Source organism: Scyliorhinus torazame, chromosome 16 (assembly GCF_047496885.1).
Source record: "Scyliorhinus torazame isolate Kashiwa2021f chromosome 16, sScyTor2.1, whole genome shotgun sequence".
NCBI classification, from domain to species: domain Eukaryota; kingdom Metazoa; phylum Chordata; class Chondrichthyes; order Carcharhiniformes; family Scyliorhinidae; genus Scyliorhinus; species Scyliorhinus torazame.
Window position 1 is genome coordinate 60091359 of NC_092722.1, and position 20429 is coordinate 60111787.

The window sequence follows — 20429 nt, forward strand, 5'->3', positions numbered from 1 at the left end:
TGATTCCCTCTTCTTTTAAGATCCTAAAATGTAGGCTATCAGGCCCTGGGGACTTGTCTGTCTTCAATCCCAATAGTTTGTTTAGTACTTTTTCCCTATTGATGATAACTGTTCTAGGTTTTTCCCTCTCTATTACCTCATGCTTTACCTGTTACTATTGGGATGATACAAAACTGAAGTAAAATATTGATTTAGTGTCTCCGTCATTACGGTGTTCCCCACTACTGCCTCACAGCGCCAGGGACCCGTGTTCATTTCCGGCATCGAATGACTGTGTGGAGTTAGCACTTTTCTCCTTGTCTGCGTGAGTTTCCTTTGGGTGTTCCGGTTTCCTCCCACAGTCCAAAGATGTGCAGGTTAGACAATTGGCCATTATAAATTGCTCCTTAATGTCACTGTCCAAAAGGTTAGATGGGGTGACTGGGTTACGGGGATAGGGTGGGGGCATGATCCTAGGTAGAGTGTTCTTTCCAAGGGTTAGTGCAGACCCGATGGGTTGAATGGCTTCCTGTGCTGTAGGGATTCTATGATTAACTCCCTGGTCCCATCCTCCAATAGACCAAAATTCACTTTAGCTACTCTCTTCCCTTTTATGTACTTATAGAAGCTTTTGCTATCCTTTTCAACATTTTACACTAATTTTCTTTCAGAAGTTTCCGTTGCTCTTTTTATTTTTTGGTAATCCTTTGTTGATCTTTAAAAACAATTGCAGCTTCTCCTATGTTCCCAATATAACTGACGTCCCTCACCTCTGGAATCATTCCCATGGCTCCTTTCTGCACTCTCTGCAATGCCTTTACATCTTAGCTATGTCCGGCACCCAGAACTGAATGCATTACTCCAGCTGAGGCCACACTAGTGTCTTAGACAGGTTAAACATTAACTCCATGCTCTTGTACTCTGTGCCTCTATTAATTATGCTAAGAAATGGTAACCTTTATTTACTGCTCTCAACTTGCCCAGTCATCTTCAATGACTTAGGCACATATATACCCCAGGTCCTTCTGCTCTTGCACCCCCTTTAGAATTGTAATGACTTTCCATGTTTTTCCTGTATAAATCACTTCACTTTCTATGTATTTGATTTCATCTGCCACCTGCCTGCCCATTCCACTAACTTGTCTATGCCCATTGAAGTTCCGCACTATCCTCCTCCCAGTTCACAATGCTCCCAAGCTTTGCATTATCCCCAGATTTTGAAACCTGCACACGAAGGTCTAGGTCATTAATGGATATTAGGAAGAGCAAGGATGCCAATAGTGATTCCCAGGGAGCTCCATGATGCATCTTCCGCCAGGCTGAAAATCTTTCATTCACCATTACTTTCTGTTTGCAACCACTCTCAATTTTCTATTCATGTTACTACATGATACCGTGAGCTACAACTTTGTTCACAAGTTTTGCGGCACTGTACCAAAATGCCCTTTGGAGGTCTGTACATACCTGTATTGCTCTCATCAACCTTCTCGCTACCTCTTCAGAAAGGTGAGCAGGGGTGTGATGTTTGCAGTTCTCCATTCCTCACCTCACCTGAGTCTCAGGAAGACTGAAAAATTATGGTCAATGCTGTTGTAATTTCCACTCACTTACCTCAGTATCTTGGGTGCATCTCATCCCGACCTGTTGCCTTTATCAACTTCAAATAAGGACAGCCTATCCAATAACAGCTACTTATCAATGTTAAACACTTCTAGTGTCTGAATTGACCAAGTGGCCTTTTTGTCAGTGCTGTAGATTCTCAATAATGCAATAGTGAAAGACTAACAAATTGCCGAAAAAATTCCTTTGACTGGAGATTGTCATATCGCTGCAGTGTAGTGTTAAACTGGCTGGACAGCAAAAAGCACATCTATTGAAGAAGAAATTTATATTTATTTCGTGCCTTAGATTATCCTTATGATGCCTCAAAACAATCTTCAACCATTGCAAAATAACTTCAAAGCTAAAAAAGATAGTTGATTTTTTTACTCGCCAAAATCCAAAAATCAGCAAATGAATGATTTGACCAATTAATTTATTCTTAGAAATGTTGGAAAAGTTGGTGCCGAAGTTGGTTTGTTTGAGGCAGACCTGCGCATCACTGCTATTCCTTGAATGGAGCCCTGGGTTCTTTCACACCCACTCAGTCATACAGAAGGGCCTCACTTTAATGACTTATCCAAAAGACAACGTTAGCACTCGTTTAGTCGTGTACTAACACCTTACTGAAAGAACCTGATGACCTAAATAAATTTTCATATTGCAGTAAAGCTGCGAGGTGCTGATCCAAACTGACACACGCCAATTCTCCAGCCATTGTCATTCACTTTTCCCGCTGTCAGCACACCCCTTGCCCATGGGTTTCCCGGCGGTATGGGGTGGCTTCAATGGGAAATCCCATTGACAAGCGGCGGGAAGAGAGAATCCTGCCGTCAGCGAATGGAGCGCTGCTGAGAAACACGCGGCTGGGGGACTGGAGAATCCAGCCCCAGATGTTTATTGACTGGCATGCAATAGTAAATGCGGCAAGTGGCTTTGTTTTAATCAACTTCTTTCTGCCCCTGTGTTTAGATGTGATAACTCTCCCTCGCGAATGTGGTTCCAATGAGTTTTCCTGTGGTTCTGGCGAGTGTGTCCCTCTTGATTATCGCTGCGACTCGAGAGCTGATTGCAGTGACATGTCTGACGAAGACAACTGTGGTAAGGGCTCTATCAATCCTGATGTGTAGGAATTTTGAATTCAGTGCGCAGCTTCTTCCTCTGGAGAATAGCTGTGGTGGTCCCAATGTTTGCCATGTTCCCGGGTTGGGGAGGGGGGGGAATAATTGCCCACCAGAGCAATCACCAGATGTGCACCTTGTAGCACGTCTTCCTTTTGGTAATTCTGACCCACTGATCGGGGCCACCCAAAGGCATGTGTCCGGGACCCAGGATTCCAATCACATTGGAAATGAAGTGAAAGGTCGGGAGAATGCTAAGCAATGACTTTCAGATACATTAACATAATAATGATGATGGATGGGAAGGAACCCTCTGTCCATCCAGGTTGTGTCAAGACAGGACTTTGAATGTATTCAATGACCCAGCCTCACTGTGGGAGAGAATGCCAAAGACTAACAACCATCCCAATAATAAATGGAAGACACCTTGCTCTGGATTCTCCATTGCGCCGGCAGCCCGGAGATTTCCCGACGGCATGGGGTGCCCACAATGGGAAACCCCATTGGCCGCTGACAAGACAGAGAATCCCGGGGACGCACCGCACCAGAAATCTGGTGCGGCGGGACAGAGTATCCCTTATGTTTCAATAAAATCACAACTCATTCTAAATTCCAATGAGTATAGGTGCAACTTACTCAACTTTTCCCCATGAATCAGCCTGGTGAACCTACTGTGAACTGCCTCCAATGCAGAGTATCCCTCCATACGTAAGCAGACCAAAACTGCACACAGTACTCCAGGCGTGGTGCTAGCAATGTCCTGTTCAGCTCTAGCAAGTCTTCCCTACTTTTATACTCTATCCACTGTTCAGTACATTAATACCATATGGTGAAAGAATGAATCTAAAGCTAGGCTTTTACCTCGGGCAGGTTTATTCTCAATTCAGCCGAGTAGAGAGAGAGACTCTTCTAGTTCCTTTCATCCCCAACTGTTCCAGCAATGTCCATTTATCGGAGAGCTAATGCTTATTACCTGTCTTTAACAATGCAGTTAGCTTAACAATTGCTGATACGTTGACAGCCCCCCGACAAATTGTGCGCTGTCTAATATCTATGTTCTTCTCGGTGTTCCAAATGCATTTAGGATTGAAACATGTGCTTTAAGCCCCAGGAAGAAAATTGATGATGGAATGTTCCCGTTTCTTTTAAACCTCTTTGACCTCTCTTCCCTATGCCTCAGACTGGTTAACTGCAATATCTAAATGTATGAATTGTCAGTGAAACCGGTGTGTTCAGTGGACTTGAGGGAGGAGTTCTGTAACTAATCTGGGCCCATCTGAAAAGAAATGTCCCTTCAGCATTCCAACATCGACCTTCCGACATCTGCTTCTTTTGGTCTTTGAAGCCTCTGAGCAACCAGAGGTTGTGTGTCCTTTTGGGACCCGTGGCTTCCAATTTGTCTGATTTATTTTAAATATATACTTTTCACCACTTTATAATACGTATTTACAACTTGAACTCTCACCACCTGACCTTCCCCTCCTGTTCCCTCAATATTTCTTACGAAACGAAGGGAAAACCAAGGCAGTTTTCAGGCCTCGTGCACCCCGCCTCTCACTGCTCTTTCACAATTGCCAGTGGACAATAAATTCATAGTGGACGCTAGCTGATCGGGTAATAGTGAATCTGCCGCCTGTCTTACACTATGGCCACCAAATGTCCAATCATAACAAAGCGTGTAAGATGTATGGGAGATTCAGTATCACCAACTTTGTGCCGCTTTGAGACCAACGTGAAATTATTGGGGTACAATGTGGATCGTCCCAAGGTGTAAGTCTTAAAGTTGAATAGTCATAGAGCGGTGCGACACTCTGGAGAAGTGGGCGGTCAGTTCCAGCCCCACAGGCCCCGGAGTTCCAACACAAGTGAATTGAGCAATAATTCATATAAAGTTTCTGAGATCTTTGGCCCTTGACCGCTCCAACACGTACAGGCACTAGATTTGTAAGTAAAACACAAAACAACTGTTTATTTGTAACATCAGTAGAGATAAGACATGCAATGACAATCATAGAATATAGGCCAGCTAATCTCTTACTCCGCCCTCCCCAACCTCCACCTAAACACACACAAGGCAGAGATATACACAGGGGAAAGGAGTAAAATGATAGGGATTAAAATGGAAGAAAGAGAGTTAAGTGTCCTGTTTAGATTGTTGTAGAAGGGCATCTTCCCAGGACGTGGAGTGCCGAAACCACCGGTTGGTTTGCAGCTTCTTTTTTGGGGGTATTTTCAAATATTTACAAAAACAGAAATACTTGGTTTGGAACTTCGGGCTGGAACATTCAGGCCGGGCTCTCAGCTGTGGGATCCTTTCCAGGGAGTCACTTTAATTTGTATTGACCTGGGCCTTCACACAGAAGATTCCCCTCAGGTCTGTTCAATTCTAACTTGCTCTCACCAGATTAACTATCAGCCTCAATGAGATAAAACTAGAGTTCTTCATATGAGAATTTTAGAAGGGTTTTCAAACAACCCCCTCTGCCTGCAGCTGGCGCTGGACTGCATCCTTCTGCAGGTTAAACTGACTACAGTGAGAAAGTTCTTTATCCTGGACTATCAGAAAGAACCAATCAGGTGAGACAGAAATAAGAGCTGTGGCCTTCTTAGCTACTTAATCAAAACGAAACTGAAAGCCAGCACACTGTCTTACAAAGTGAGGAATGATGAGCAACAATCAGCATCAAGGATCTGTTAAGGCCTGGGAATTTAAAGTAACTGGTTGGCTGCCAGCCAAGTCCATCAAAATATGTCATCACTAGACCAAAGCAAGCAGCACATCTCACAGGGGGAATTCCTGAGTTCAGACCAAATAGCACATCTTCCAGGGATGTTTCTTTGTTTTTAAAATTAAAGTGCAGTCCATTTGAAAGGTGTAAGTCCCAGAAACTGTCAGGCCAGAACGAATAACAGAAAATAAAGGGAATATATAAGGGAAACCAGGTTTAAACAGGAGGATCCTTACAAGAGTGACATCTGAAATGAATTTCCTCGTCTTGTAAGGAAAGCTTTAGCCAGGACGGACTGGCTGCAGGCTTTAAGAAGATTTGCTTCTCATGTCTGCATTTTACTTTTTTGAAACCTGCAGCAGATATAATTGGACCATTTACCACGTCAACAACCCCTACAACAACACCTATTATCACAGCTAAGCCAGAGCGACGAACACCAAGGCCACTGGTTCCTACAGTACCCACTACCCCCATTGTTGATGTTCTAAGACCCTGCCCAATAGACAAAGCGGTGTGCCAGAATGGGCAGTGTATCCCCAGGGACTACCTGTGTGACGGAGAGAGGGATTGCATTGACAACAGCGATGAGTTGGATTGCGGTAAGTACCTGAAGTAGAATTTCTTGAGCACTAATCTGTTTGGGAGAGGGTGAAGGACATTCGCCGCTATTGAGTTGTTTTTTGTCACTGTGAAAATCAAATTAAGGAGGGAACGGCAAATTGCTCCTGGATGCGGCCAGTTATTAACTGTTAGAATGTTCTGAAAAATAAGCAGAAGAGGAGAATTGCCAAAGTGTTTCCACTTTGGAAAAAGCAGATAATTGGCTGCGAACCCCATTTCTGAATGATTACCTCTGACCCCTGCTGGAAAGTGAGTGAATACTGCTCACATTCAGACAGTGACCCATTCATGGAGGTTTCCATGCGCACACATTGGGGAAGAGCCAGGGTCAGGCTGTTTTGCGATGATTGAATATCCTAATGATATTACTGTCTGGGATCATGGGTGCTGTGGTGTGACAATCTGGATATTGTTATCTGTGGGATTGTACTTCATCATAAATTGCTATCATAAGGGGCAGCATGCGGCACAGTGGTTAGCACTGGCACTGCGGCACTGAGGACCCGGGTTCGAATCCTGGCCCTGGGTCACTGTCCGCGTGGAGTTTGCACATTCTCCCCATGTCTGCGTGGGTTTCACCCCCACAACCCAAAAGATGTGCAGGTTAGGTGGATTGGCCACGCTAAATTGCCCCTTAATTGGAAAAAAAATAATTTGGTACTTTAAAATTAAAAAATAAATAAATAAATAAATTGCTACCATATGCATTCACAATTTCAATAAGAGCTCGCTGCTCCTAACCCTCTCTACTGTGCCCCTCCACCCCCATTTTTAATCACCCTTTAAGACCTACACATTTGAACCGGTTGTAATTTTACAGATACTGATTTATTAATTGAACTTCTCTGTCATAGCTATACATTTCCTGTACACCACTTCTCCTTTCCTCTCCAGCCCTGATTCTTATGATGTCCTCTGGGTTGCAGTGCTGAAATAATAATTTCTTGCTTAACCAAGAAAGACCATTGGAGACTGGCCATCAGTGGGGTCACTGAAATTGGTCTTAATAATCCTGGGTTAAAAAGGAAAACAAATTAACCGAGAGTTAATTATTTCCTGAGTCTGATCCATAAATTCTGATTCCGGGATTGATCCTGCTGCCCTTACTGGGTTATAAAAAATAAGAGCAGAAATAGGCCATTCAAGCCAGCTCTGATAATCTGATAAGATCACGGCTGATCTGATTGTGACCTTAACTCAACTTTCCTGTCTGATCGTCATCTTTCCTCATAAGACAGCCCTTTCATCTCAAGAATCAACCTAGTGAAGTGATTTGCCTACCACGCAAGCGTGTCCCTGCTTAAATAAGGAGACCCAAGCCATACCCAGTACCTCAGGTGCAGTCTCCCCATTGCCCTGTGCCGTTGTTGCAAGACTTCCTTACTTTTATACCCCATCCCCCCTTGCAATAAAGGACAACATTCCACTTGGCTTGCTAATTTCTTGTAACTGCATGCTGACAATTTGATCATGTACAAGGACATCCAGATCCCACTGTATCTCAGAATTCTGCAGTCTCTCTACATTTAAATAATAATCTGTTTTTCCTGCCAAAGTGGGCAACCTCACAACCATCAAGGATGCCAGTCTTCAGCCAATTTGATTCACTCCATGTGCTATCAAGAAACACTGAAGGCACTTGATACTGGAAAGGCTATGGGCCCTGACAATATTCCGGCAATGGTACTGAAGACGTGTGTTCCAGAACTTGTCGTGCCCCTAGCCAAGTAGACCCAGCACTGGCATCTACCTGGCAATGTGAAAAATTGCCCATGTATGTCCTGTACCTCCAAAAAACAGGACAAATACGACCCAGCCAATTGCTGCCCTGTCGGTCTTCTCTCAATCGTCAGTAAAGTGGTGGAAGGGGTCATCAACTGTGCGATCAAGTGGCACTTACTTAGCAATAACCTGCTCACTGACGCTAAGATTGGATTCTGCCAAGGTCACTTAGCTCCTGACCTCATTTCAGCCTTGGTTCAAACATGGACAAAAAAGCTGAATGCCAGAGGTGAGGTGAGAGTGACTGCCCTTGACATCAAGGCAGCATTTGATTGAGTATGGCATCAAGGAGCCCTAGCTAAACTGGAGTCAATGGGATTCAGGGGGGAAACTCTCTACTAGTTAGAGTCATACTTGGCACAAAGGAAGATGGTTGTTGTTGGAGGTCAATTATCTCAGTCCCGGGACATTACTGCAGGAGTTCGTCACGGTTAGTGTCCTAGGCCCAACCATCATCACATGCTTCGTCAATGATCTTCCAAGGTCAGATATGGGGATGTTCGGAGCTGACATGACAGCACAATGTTCAGCACATTTGTGACTCCTCGGATACTGAAGCAGTTCACTTGCAAATGCAGCAAGACCTGGACAATATCCAAGCTGAGGCTGACAAATTAACATTCCTGTCTCACAAGTGCCAAGCAATGATGATCTCCAATAAGAGAGAATCAAACCATCACCCCTTTACCTTCAATGGCGTTACCATCATTGAATCCCCAACTGTCAATATCCTGGGGCTTACCATTGACCAGAAACTGAACTGGACTAGCCATATAAATACTGTGGCTACAAGAGCAGGTCAGAGGCTAGGAATCCTGCAACGAGTAACTCACCTCCTGACTTTCCAGAGCCTGTCCACCACCTACAAGGAACAAGTCAGGAGGTGATGGAATACTCCCCACTTGCCTGGATGAGTGCAGCTCCAACAACACTCAAGAAACACAACACCATCCAGGTCAAAACAGGCCGCTTGATTGGCACCCCATCCACAGACATTCACTTCGTCCACCACCGACGCACAATAGCAGCAGTGTGTATATCTACAAGATGCACTGCAGGAACTCACCAAGGCTCCTTAGACAACACCTTCTAAACTTATGACCATCTAGAAGAACAAGGGCAGCAGGATACATGGGAACACCACCACTTGGAAGATCCCCTCTAAGTCACTCACCAGCCTGAGTTAGAAATATATCGCTATTCTATGGGTGGCACAGTGGCGTAATGGTTAGCACTGCTGCATCACGGCGCCAAGGATCCGGGTTCGATCCTGGCACCGGGCCACTGTCCAGGTGGACTTTGCACATTCTCCCCACTGTTTGTGTGGGTCTGACGCCCACAACCCAAAGATATGGTCGGTGGATTGGCCATGCTAAATTGCCCCTTAATTGGAATTTTAAAAAATATATATCCCTGTTCCTTCACTGTGGCTGGGTCAAAATCCTGGAACTCCCTCATAGCACTGTGTGTATACCTACACCACATAGACTGCAGCGGTTCAAGAAAGCAGCCCACCACCACCTTTTCAAGGGCAACTAGGGATGAGCAACAAATGCTGGCCTAGCCAGCGAAGCCTACATCCCGTAAAAATGAATTTAAAAACCTATCCACATTCTACTCGATCTGCCATATTTCTACCCAATCGTTTAACCTATCTATATACCTTTGCGGAATCTTTGTACCTTCCTCACAACTTGTTTTCCTACCACTTTTCATATTGTCAATAAATCTGGCTATTGTGCAGCTGATCCCTTCGTCCAAGTCATTAACATACATCGGAAATTGTCCCAGCATAGATCCCTATGGCACTCCACCACTTAGTTTGTAAATCAGAAAATGACCCATTTGCCCTTTTCCTGTTAGTTAGCCAATACGCTGTCTATGTTAATACGCTGTCTGTAACATCATATTGTTATGGGCCAGGGTTTAGAGATCCCCAAAGTGTATCATGGAGTTCACCTGACCCACAACTTTTGATAGATTGCGGTATGGGGAGCACATGGCCCACTCTACAGGTGTGGTACAGCAGAAATGGAAAAGTATTTTTAAAAGCAAACAATGTTTATTCTCAAGTTAACCTTTTTAAAGCATACAGTGAACATCTTAGCAACCATTAATTCAAATACAACCCCCAAAGAATACAACACTAAGTAATCCTTAAGCTGTCCTTTTAACATCCTTAAGACTTAATTAACCTTTAAACAGAAGAAGCACATCAGGTTAAAGTCACTACTGAGAGCAGTTATTAGTTTTAAATCACCAAAGGATCGATTTACAGTCTTTAGATTACAAAGAGAGAGACTAATATCCCTTCTGGCTGTGACTGCAGCTATCCAGCTCTGAAAACGAAACTAAAACACACCCTGCAGCAAACAGCCTAAAACGAAAGTAAAAAGCTGTCAGACAGCCCAGCTCCACCCACACTCTGACATCACTGATAAACACCCATTTCTTAAAGGTACATTTCTTAAAGGTACTCTCACATGACCATGTTCTTCTGCTCAGTATCTCACCGCATCACAAAGCTACGTTTAGTCACTGATTATATGAGGGGTGAAAACTATTCTCCACATTTACTTCCATAACTCTGTATTGAATTTGGTGTGTAGTTTTCACACACTTTATTTGACAAACAGTGGTACTTGCATTGCACACACCCTTTCATCCGAAATCCAGAAGGGGCAGATCCTCATACCTACACATACAGCAACGATCTGGGGCACTCACTCTCCAGAGATAAAAGCCAGGGAGCATCCAGCAGTAGATCAGGCAGTTTTGGAAAGCGCAGCTCGGGCATTGCTTTGGAATTCAAGATGCATATTCAGTTTTTCTTGGTCCCTTTCTTGTGCCCTAGGAACACCATCACCATGTGAGCCCAATGAATTCAAGTGCAAGAATGGCCGCTGTGCCCTGAAGCTATGGCATTGTGATGGCGACAACGATTGCGGAGACAACTCCGATGAAGTATACTGTCGTAAGTCAGCGGGAAACGTCCTTCAGCCATGTCCATGCCCCAGGAACAGATTACGTGCAGCTGTGCTTTGTCAGCTAATTAATTTAAAACTTTTTGTACTCAAGCTTATTTCCGATTGCAGGGAGTGGATTATTGAAATAAGATGCTAATTAAGAAAAAGTAATTAAGTTTGCAACATGTGAGAAATCCCAGAACAATTAAGTAAATCAGTATTTGTTGCGCACCCTAAAAAGGCCAGAGCAATTGATTGTGACTTCCATTTTGATGAGTCACATTGTTAAGATCCTTCAAGGGCTGATGAATAGACCAGAAGCAAGGTGATGCCAGAACTTTCAACTCTTCAGTGTGGCTTTGTAGAAGATTTATAAATGAGAAATTCTACCTTTATGGTCCATGCTTTCAGAAAGAGCCATTGCGATAACAAAAGATGTACCATGTTTTAGATTATTGTAAGGAATTTGAGAAGTTGAAACATGAAGAATTGATGAACATGTTAGAGATGTCACTTTATCTTGAAGATAAAGATCTTAGAGAGTGATACTAACTCTTTATTGGGAACAAACTGTAGCTGTAAGTTAAAATGATCTAAACGATTTTGTGAAGTTTACAAGATAGGTCAAACAGGGCAGCACAGTGCCCTGTTGCTTCACGGCGCCGAGGTCCCAAGTTCGATCCCGGCTCTGGGTCACTGTCCATGAGGAGTTTGCACATTCTCCCCGTGTTTGCATGGGTTTCACCCCCACAACCCAAAGATGTGCTGGTTAGGTGGATTGGCCACGCTAAATTGCCCCTTAATTGGAAAAAATGAATTGGCTACTCTAAATTTATAAATGAAAAAAAAGATAGGTCAAACAAGGGTGTGTTTTCTTCCCAGATTTATTCTTGGAGAGATTGAAGATCTTTCTGGATTATGAGTTGGAGGCTTCAATTTATTAATATATGTCGATAATACTATTCTTATAGCCGATTACGAAGAGCAATTGCAAAGGATTTCGGATAGTGAGTGAAAGTGAGAAGAAAATGCTCAGTGTAAATTGTAAGAATTTTTAAAAAAAATCTGTGTCCAAAATGTTATTTGTGTTCAAAAAGAAAATCACACCAAAATGTAAGATCCCAGAGAAGAATGAAGATGTCACTCAGGTAGACAAATGTTGTTGCCCAGGAAGTGTGTGCACATTGGTAGAAAGTGTGACTAAGAAATAAGACTAAGGATTGGAACAGCCAAAGATACATTTCAGAATACGAAAAATATTATGATCAACTCCAAATTAGCTGTGAAAACAAGGCTGACTTTCGTGGAATACTACATTGCATCAATTTTGACAGAGGGAAACGAGTATTGGACGATCAGTGAGCAATGCCGAGAAGAACTAAGGCTGAGAGTTGTGGTTTCTGAAGCAAACAATGAAGATGTCTTGGACAAGTCACACGACCAAATGAAGAGGTGGCGGTAAAATCTGAACCTCTGCCGACCAATGTCAGGAAGAGACTGTTGGAATTTCCTGGGCACCGGCGACCGGAAAATCCCGCCTGAGGTCAATGGATTTTCCATTGTCGGAGTCTCGCCCGTGGCGCTCTTGCGGTGGGCAGGGCGGGAGAATCAAGCCCTCAGTCTTTCAATATTTGTAAGGCTGAGGTGGATAGATTCTTTATTAGCAAGGGGGTGAAAGGTTATCGGGGTGGGCCGGAATGTGGGGTTGAGGTTACAATCAGATCAGCCATGGTCTTACTGAAAGGCAGAGCAGTCTCGAGGGGCCCAGCGGCCTACTCCTAAATCGTATGTGCATATGTATGCTTTGTTTAATCGCTAATTTGCCCTGATATTTCCCTCTTGTCTATATTGTTTCTGTTATCATCTTGGACATGTTGTAAACCTTGAGCACAACATGCAGTGTGAGTACTGATCAAAGTCCTTTCCAATGAATGAGTTCTGGTAAAAGTGTGTTCTGTCAACTTTCAGCGACCAAAGGACCTGGAGACATGTGTGCTCCTGAGCAATTTGTCTGTGTTTCGACCCAAACCTGCATTCCGGCAAGTTACCAGTGTGATGAGGAGACTGACTGTCCTGATCGGTCAGATGAATTTGGATGCAGTAAGTAACCAGTGTTTGCCATTATGCAAATAAACTGTTGCCCTAACGAATGTATGTCGTTATCCACATTGGTGCTCAGGGAAGTGAGTTTGATATTGAACCCTTGTTGAAACTCCCACTTTGAAATTTTTGTTCATGTTACTTATTTTGTTGGCATTCTTTGTGTTGGAGGGCAAAAAGGCACGGGCGAAGAACTAATTGGATTGCTCTTTCCAATAGCTGACTCAGACCCGATGGGCTGAATGGACTCTCTGTCTTCTGCCATCGAAAACAGTTGCTTCAGCCCTTGATGAATTTGCACACCTCTGATCATTTCTGCTCCAAAGGCAGCAACCCTAGCTTCTCAAGTCTTTCCACATAGCTGAAGTTCACTAACTCTCTAATAAATCCTCTCCAGATCCTCTCTCTTAGCCTTGTTGTCCTTGGTGTGGTGCTTAGAATTGGGCATAGTACTCCAGTTGGGGTGTCTCAGTGATTTATGAAGGGTTGGCCATTCGCTGAATGAGTTCCTGAGGCAGTTCAAAGGCACGGCATAGAGGCAAATATCACCTTCAGCAAAATGGTTACAATGTTGAAATAATGACTTCGGTCTTTGGCCTTTTTTTTTAAACAGAAAGAATTAGATGGTGATTTGGGTGGCAGGACGACAGTCTGCAGAATCCAATGGGAAAGTGCCTGAACTTGCCTTATTGTTGTTTATTTAGCTTTCTTGTCACTGCCCTTTTCTTTTTTCGAAGAACCACGTTGTCTTCTGTTTCGTTTCTTCCCATCACGGAAGAGTTAAGACTGGGAACTCACAGGGTTGGGTCATCTGATTATTAGCCAGATCTCTCATTAGTTGAAACTGTTAATGACGCTTCTTCCGTCTCCCCATCAAGCCTTTAAAGGTATTCCATATGGGGATCGATTTATTTGAAAGTTCTGGGGTGCGATTCTCCAGCCTCCCAGCTGCATGTTTCTCGGCAGTGGGTCATTTGCTGGCAGGGGGGATTCTCTGCTCTGCTCTCCCATTGGAACCACCGCATGCTTCCGGGAAACCCGCGTGCGAGGGTGTACTGCCGGCAGGACTAGAGAATCGCACCGCATGCGAACATCAGGAGAATCCCGGCACTTGTGTTTTGACTTGAAGCCATTCTTAATCTGTGACCAAGAAATTGCGGCAGGGTTCTGCAGGGTCACCAAGTCACTGTTGAACATTACTCTTTACAGCTCCTCCTCAGGTGATCACACCGCCAGAAGAAACGGTCATGGTGAAGCGTGGCGCTACCGTCACATTAACTTGTGTGGCAGCAGGTGTTCCCACTCCAATCATTACGTGGCGGTTGAACTGGGGTCACATCCCTGTCACCAGCAGGTAACTATCACATGGTTCAGGAGTCAGTTGAATGTTTGCAATGTGCCTGTCGGAGCAACTCCAACTGGTCTGTAGATTGAGCACTTGAATGAAAAAGAGGACAGCGAACAATCTTTTAGTCCATCCCACAAAGCAACACTTCTGACAACCTGCGCCTTGGGCAGGGGGAGATGGGTGCCCTGGTCGTAATGTCACTGGGCTAGTAATCCAGAGGCACTGGGAAATGAGGTTCAAATCCCACCAAGGCAGTCAGTGGAATTTAAATGCAAAAACAAAAAATCCGAAATTGAAAGCAGGTTGTACAAAATTGGGGGGCCTGGATATAATAGATGGGAAGGGCCTACTTACCTTAACAGAGTGGTTATTGTCTAGGTTTAAAGTGATGTGTAGAAGGATTATAGAGGGGGGGAGTTAGCAAAACATTTTTCACCCAGAGGGTTCTGGGGATCTGGAACCTGCTGCCTGAAAGGGTGGTAGAGGCAGAAACCTCTAAACTCATTAAAAGGTGGATGTGCACCTCAGGTGCTATAGCCTGCAGGGCTACGGACTAAAATCTAGAAAGTGGGATGAAGCCTGTTGCTCAGCCAATGCAGACACAATGGGCCAAGTGGCCTCTTTCTGTGCCGGAAACCTTCTATGATTTTTTTCCTTTCATGGCATATGGGCGTCGCTGGCTGTGCCAGCATTTATTGCCCATCCCTAATTGCCCTAGAGGGAGCAGTTAAGAGTTAACCACATTGCTGTGGGTCTGGACTCACATGTAGGCCAGACCAGGTAAGGACGACAGATTTCCTTCCCTAAAGGACATTAGTGAACCAGATGGGTTTTTACGACACTCGGCAATGGTTTCATGATCATCACTAAGCTTTTAGGGGCTGGTTTAGCACAGGGCTAAATCGCTGGCTTTTAAAGCAGACCAAGGCAGGCCAGCAGCACGGTTCAATTCCCGTACCAGCCTCTCCGAACAGGCGCCGGAATGTGGCGACTAGGGGCTTTTCACAGTAACTTCATTTGAAGCCCACTTGTGACAATAAGCGATTTTCACTTCATTAATTCCAGATTTTGTTTTATTGAATTCAAATTTCACCATCTGCAGTGCCGGGATTTGAATCTGGATACCCAGAGCATTACCTTGGGTCTTAAGTTTACCAGTCCAGTGATAATACCACTATGATTCTAGTCTCATAGAATCATAGAATTTACAGTGCAGAAGAAGGCCATTCGGCCCATAAAGTCCGGAGCAGCTCTTGGAAAGAGCACTCTACTTAAGCTCATGCCTCTACCCTATCCCAGTAATCCAGTAACCCCACCTCACCTTTATTGGACACTAAGGGGCAATTTAGCATGGCCAATCCACCTAACCTGCACATCGTTGTACTGTGGGAGGAAATCGGAGCACCGGGAGGAAACCGGAGCACCCGGAGGAAACCCACGCAGACACAGGGAGAATGGGCAGACTCCACACGGACAGTGACCCAAGCCGGGAATCGAACCTTGGAACTTGAAGCAACTGTGCTAACCACTATGCTACTGTGCTGCTCCTCAATAATGGTGTCCCTCATGGTTTACCTGGTCTGGGCTACCTGTGACTCCAAACCCACAGCAATGTGGTTGACTCTTAACTGCCCACTGAAAATGTCTCCCAAGACTCTTGGTTCAAGGGCAATTGGGGATGGGCACCAAACGCCCACACCTCATGAAAGGGTGATAATAAAATCTCCTGGGCGAGGTGAAAAACTGGATGCAAACCGCGATCAAGCTGGAGTAGAAACAAAGGGCTGGATTCTCCGATTGCCGAGTCGAAATCACGTTTAGCGATCGGCAGGAGAATCCGCTTTTATGAGAAATCGGGGGCGGCGGGGTTTTTCGGACGCTCCGCCCTCTCAAAAACTGCATCATCGCTGAGTACGCAGCGCGCCATTGGATCGGCCTCGGGGGGGGGGGGATTGGTGGGAGCTGGTCCGGGGGGGGTAGGAGGAGGATTGGTGGGAGCTGGTCCGGGGGTGGCAGGGGTTTCGGGGGAGCACTATCTGGCAAGCCAGGTCCACAGCCAGTGCCATGTTGTACAGCGCGACCACTGCAGGTCGCTGCCGTGCACATGCGCAGCCACAGACCCGACAATTCTCCATCCGTATCTGCAGGTAAAGCAGGGGGCTTTACTTGGCACGGCTGCTAGTCCCCCACTGGGCGGAGCATTGGTGCGGGCGCAGCACCGACTATTTGGTCATAAGACGAGACTCAAGCTCGGGACATAGCCTCAAAATCGGAGAAGTGAATTTCCCCTCTGGGTCATTAAGGCAATTCAACTAATCCAAGAAAGCTTGCTGGCCCTATGTTAATGTAGTGCTAAAGATCCTCAGTTGTTGCTCGCCTTTTCCCTGATGTGTGGAGCTCGATAAACCGAGCCAAGACTGTAATGAAATCAGTGGGTGCGTAATTCAATGATTTTTTTTCTTGTATTTTAATTGGTTTAGTGTTTCCAGCTTTCCAAAATTGCAACCATACTTGTTCGATTGGATTTGCCAAATTATTAGTTTATTACTGTAATTAGAAGGAGTCTGTTCATGGAGGTTTAATCTTTACAGCCCTGAAAAGTCCTCACTAAAAGAGACTTAAAGCCAATCTGAAAGCTGCAGGGCACTGTATTCATACTCATTGCATTCTCTAACATCTTATACCCTCATAATTGTAATGTGTAAATCCAAGCTTTATTCCTTGGGTTGGAAAGACTTTTGCACAAGAAAAGAGATTGAATATGTCAAACAGTCATTTTGTGCATTGTTATACGGTGAACACATCCTGTTCACACACACCCAACATAAATATCTATCTATATAACTCCTCAGTCGCTCACTCACCCTCTCCTTTCCCCCACTTTCTCTCTGTCTCTCACATACGCACACACGCTCTCTCTCTTTACCTCTCTCCCCGAGTTCGCTGTTTTTGAGGGGGCGGAGCATCGCAAAAACGGCACCGTCCCCGATTCCGGCGTAAACGGGGATTCTCCAGCCGATCACCGAACGTGATCAGAGAATCCAGCCCTCTGTCTCCCTCTCCACGCATGCCCCCTCCCTATCCTCCCTCTCTCTCTTACACACACACACACGCACACATCTCTCTGTTCCCTGCTTTCCCTTCAATCCTGCTCCTGACCTATATCCCAGTCTCCTCACCCCACCCCCCTTCCACTGATGGGCTCTGGGAAAACCCAGATCAAGAACGAGGGAAAAGAGCAGCCAATAAATGTTGAATGTTTGATATCCATATTTCCTGGCTAAATAAAATTATTTGGGATCTGTGTTGCATTACTTTGTGCAGGCGTCAATGCACCTGCCTTCAGCAGCCTTTCCATTGAGTGAAGAAAGGTTACTTATTGTTTTGGAATGTTGTGTGGTACAGTTTGAATTCACAGCGAGTCTCCGGGCACACACTGGTATGGTGTGTTTTTGTAGCACAGCTTTATGCCAAAATTACAACTGCGACCAATTCTCATTGTTTTTTTTCTGCAGAGTTACCATGACTAGTCAGAATGGCCAGGGCACACTGATCATTAGGGATGTCAAGCAGTCCGATCAAGGAGCGTACACCTGCGAGGCCATCAATGCCAAAGGAATGATCTTTGCGATCCCTGATGCACTACTGATTTTGAAATCCAACCCAGGTAATCCTTTCACACTAAGCTCAACGGAACCTATTCATTAATAACCGAGACAATCCTTCATTCATCAGTATAAGTATTAATTCCAAACCCTGTGGCTGGTCAGGAGTTTGAATTGACAATGGAGGTCATTGACACAGGGATGGACTTTTATTATGTTCCAGCAATCCAGCTCTTGAGTTTGGTGGCAAATCTGTGGCCCTGTTGGCTTTTATATTTGGGGATCAATGGTGGAAATTTCGTCACTTTGGCTTTCTACAGAGGTGAAGGAATGATGGGTATCTCCTGACCAAGCCAGAAGAGCAATCCACCTGATGTTTCCCATGTGAGGAGCTTGGATGACCCTGTGCGGCCTGGAACTTCCCATATGGGGTGGATGATGAAAGGAGAGGGGAAGGCAGGGAACAACCAAGTAAACAATATACCATCTATAGGGCATGGGACCAGTAATCAGTTGGTTGTTGGCACCAATAGAATTATTCACAGCACCAAATATGCTGAGGACTAAATGGCATTCATTAACCGGGTACTTCTCAGTTTTTAACCCCTGTTGCATGTTGTTGCATTGCATCCCTACCTGACTATTAACACTGGTAAAATAATTGAAATGTGAAATGTTCCCACGAGGCACAGAAAGTGTGGTTTTCGAACGGTTAAGTCATGCAGAGCACACAAGGCTGGGGGTCACTGCCTGCTGTGTGTGAAGCCAGCTTTTCTCCGGTGGTGGCAAGAACTCTTTGCTTAGTGTCAGACCCACTGGGACAGGGAGGGGACGATTGATCCGCTGCTTCGGCATCTATTCACCCTTCCCAGAGCGATGGGCAGGCAGGGGCATGGCTGTGATGCCCATGTAGTTGGACAGCTAACAGATGATTGGTTGTGCCCGGTACTGAAAGCTGACTGGCAGAAGTGGAACTGTGATTCAGCAGGGAATCGGCCCTTTCAGGATGTGAAGGAAGAACATTGGTGAGAAAAGAATAATAAAATACAATTTGTACAGCTGAATTTGTGGCTTCCTCCGTTGACTGATAATGCAACTCAGGATTACCTGGATATATATCAAAGAAATAGCCATGTTGATATTTATGCTCCAGTCGAGTCACCTCCCATCCTTCTCCATCTAAATCTATCACTGTATCCCACTCGTCTCGCTTCCCGAATATGCATCTGTGCTATTTGCTTCAGGCACTCTCAGTGGTTGCAAGCTCCACATTCTCACCACTCTTTGTGTGAAGACGTTTGCTTCTTTCTGCTTTCCTCCTTTGAAACGCTTCTTAAAACAAGTTATTGGCCATCAGTCCTAATACTACCTTATATGGTTCTGTCTCATTTTACTGTTTTTATTTTTTATTTCCAAAACTGTCTTTTTAAAATTTTGTTGTGGAAGGAACTGATTTGACAGACTGGCAGTCTAGATGTGTACTATAAACTGATTCACGGTGAATTTCCAATGTCAATCTGGTTATCCTGGATTAGGTCAATTGTGCGTCGGTCGACACGGTCTTCCTTACTTTTCTAGCCGCCGATTTCTAGCCGGAGGTGGTGAAATAGGTTGCTTTTTAATTCTTTAACGGTCTGAGATGGAAGTGTTGGGGGGGGATAGGGAGGAGCTGAGGGCGAGATAACCAAAAGAGGTGAATGGAAAATAATTACATGCTGAAATAGCAACTTCCGGTGACGGCTATGAAGGAGTAGGTCGCATATTTGGTGGCTCCCTCTCGGGTCGGACCTTTGGACCTTTTCCCCCGATTTTTTGTCGGACTTGATTCGGCAAATTGATGGTGGAGGCAATTGTGGAGTGGATTCCTACATCGGTGCACAGAGCACTAGAAGTGCTCGCAAAGGAAGAAATAGGCGAACAGAGAAGGCTTGGGCTGAAGCTGCAGCGGGAGAAAGCATGGCAGACGACCGGGGTCCTGGCTTGACGGAGCAGCTGATGCAGTTTATTTTGGAGTGCTTCGCCAAGCAGAAACAGGAATGCTTGGACCCGATTAAAGAATCTATTGCGCGGCTGGAACATAGAGTGGATACCCAAGACTGGGCGATCCAGAAAGTAGAGAAGGCGCTGGCTGAGCAGGAGGAACATCAAACAGCGGTGGAGTTGGAGGTGGGGATGCTGAGGAATCAGCAGAAAAGGTTCCTGAAGAAGGTGAAGGACCTAGAGAACAGGTCCCGCCCGCAGAACTTGAGAATCGTCGGTCTCTTGAGGGGTCCGAAGGAGCGGACGCTGGGGCATACATCGCGAGCATGTTCGAGAAGTTTCTGGGGGATGGGATGTTCCCCGATCCTTGGAGATGGACAGGGCTCACAGAGCGCTCGCGAGGAAGTCGCGAGTGGGGGACCCCCCGAGGGCAATGGTGGTGAGATTCCACAGGTACTTGGACAAGGAGCGTATTTTACGGTGGGCCAGGCAGACACTGAGCTGTAAATGGGAGAACAGTATCCTGCGGATCTATCAGGATCTGAGTGCGAATGTAGCCAGGGGAAGAGCGGGGTTCAATCAGATAAAGTCGACCC

At 45.3% G+C, this 20429-nt stretch overlaps 1 protein-coding gene across 7 annotated transcripts in view; it reads left to right on the top strand.

Moving 5' to 3' along the window:
* hspg2 (heparan sulfate proteoglycan 2) overlaps positions 1–20429 on the top strand; it is a 644821-nt gene that overhangs the window by 245026 nt on the left and 379366 nt on the right. For all 7 annotated transcript variants that reach the window (XM_072478556.1, XM_072478557.1, XM_072478558.1 and 4 more), the window contains 6 exons: positions 2551–2679; positions 5788–6030; positions 10689–10808; positions 12769–12900; positions 14110–14254; positions 17764–17915. In XM_072478556.1, the coding sequence (XP_072334657.1) occupies positions 2551–2679; positions 5788–6030; positions 10689–10808; positions 12769–12900; positions 14110–14254; positions 17764–17915 (921 nt within the window). The remainder of the gene's footprint in view (positions 1–2550; positions 2680–5787; positions 6031–10688; positions 10809–12768; positions 12901–14109; positions 14255–17763; positions 17916–20429) is intronic.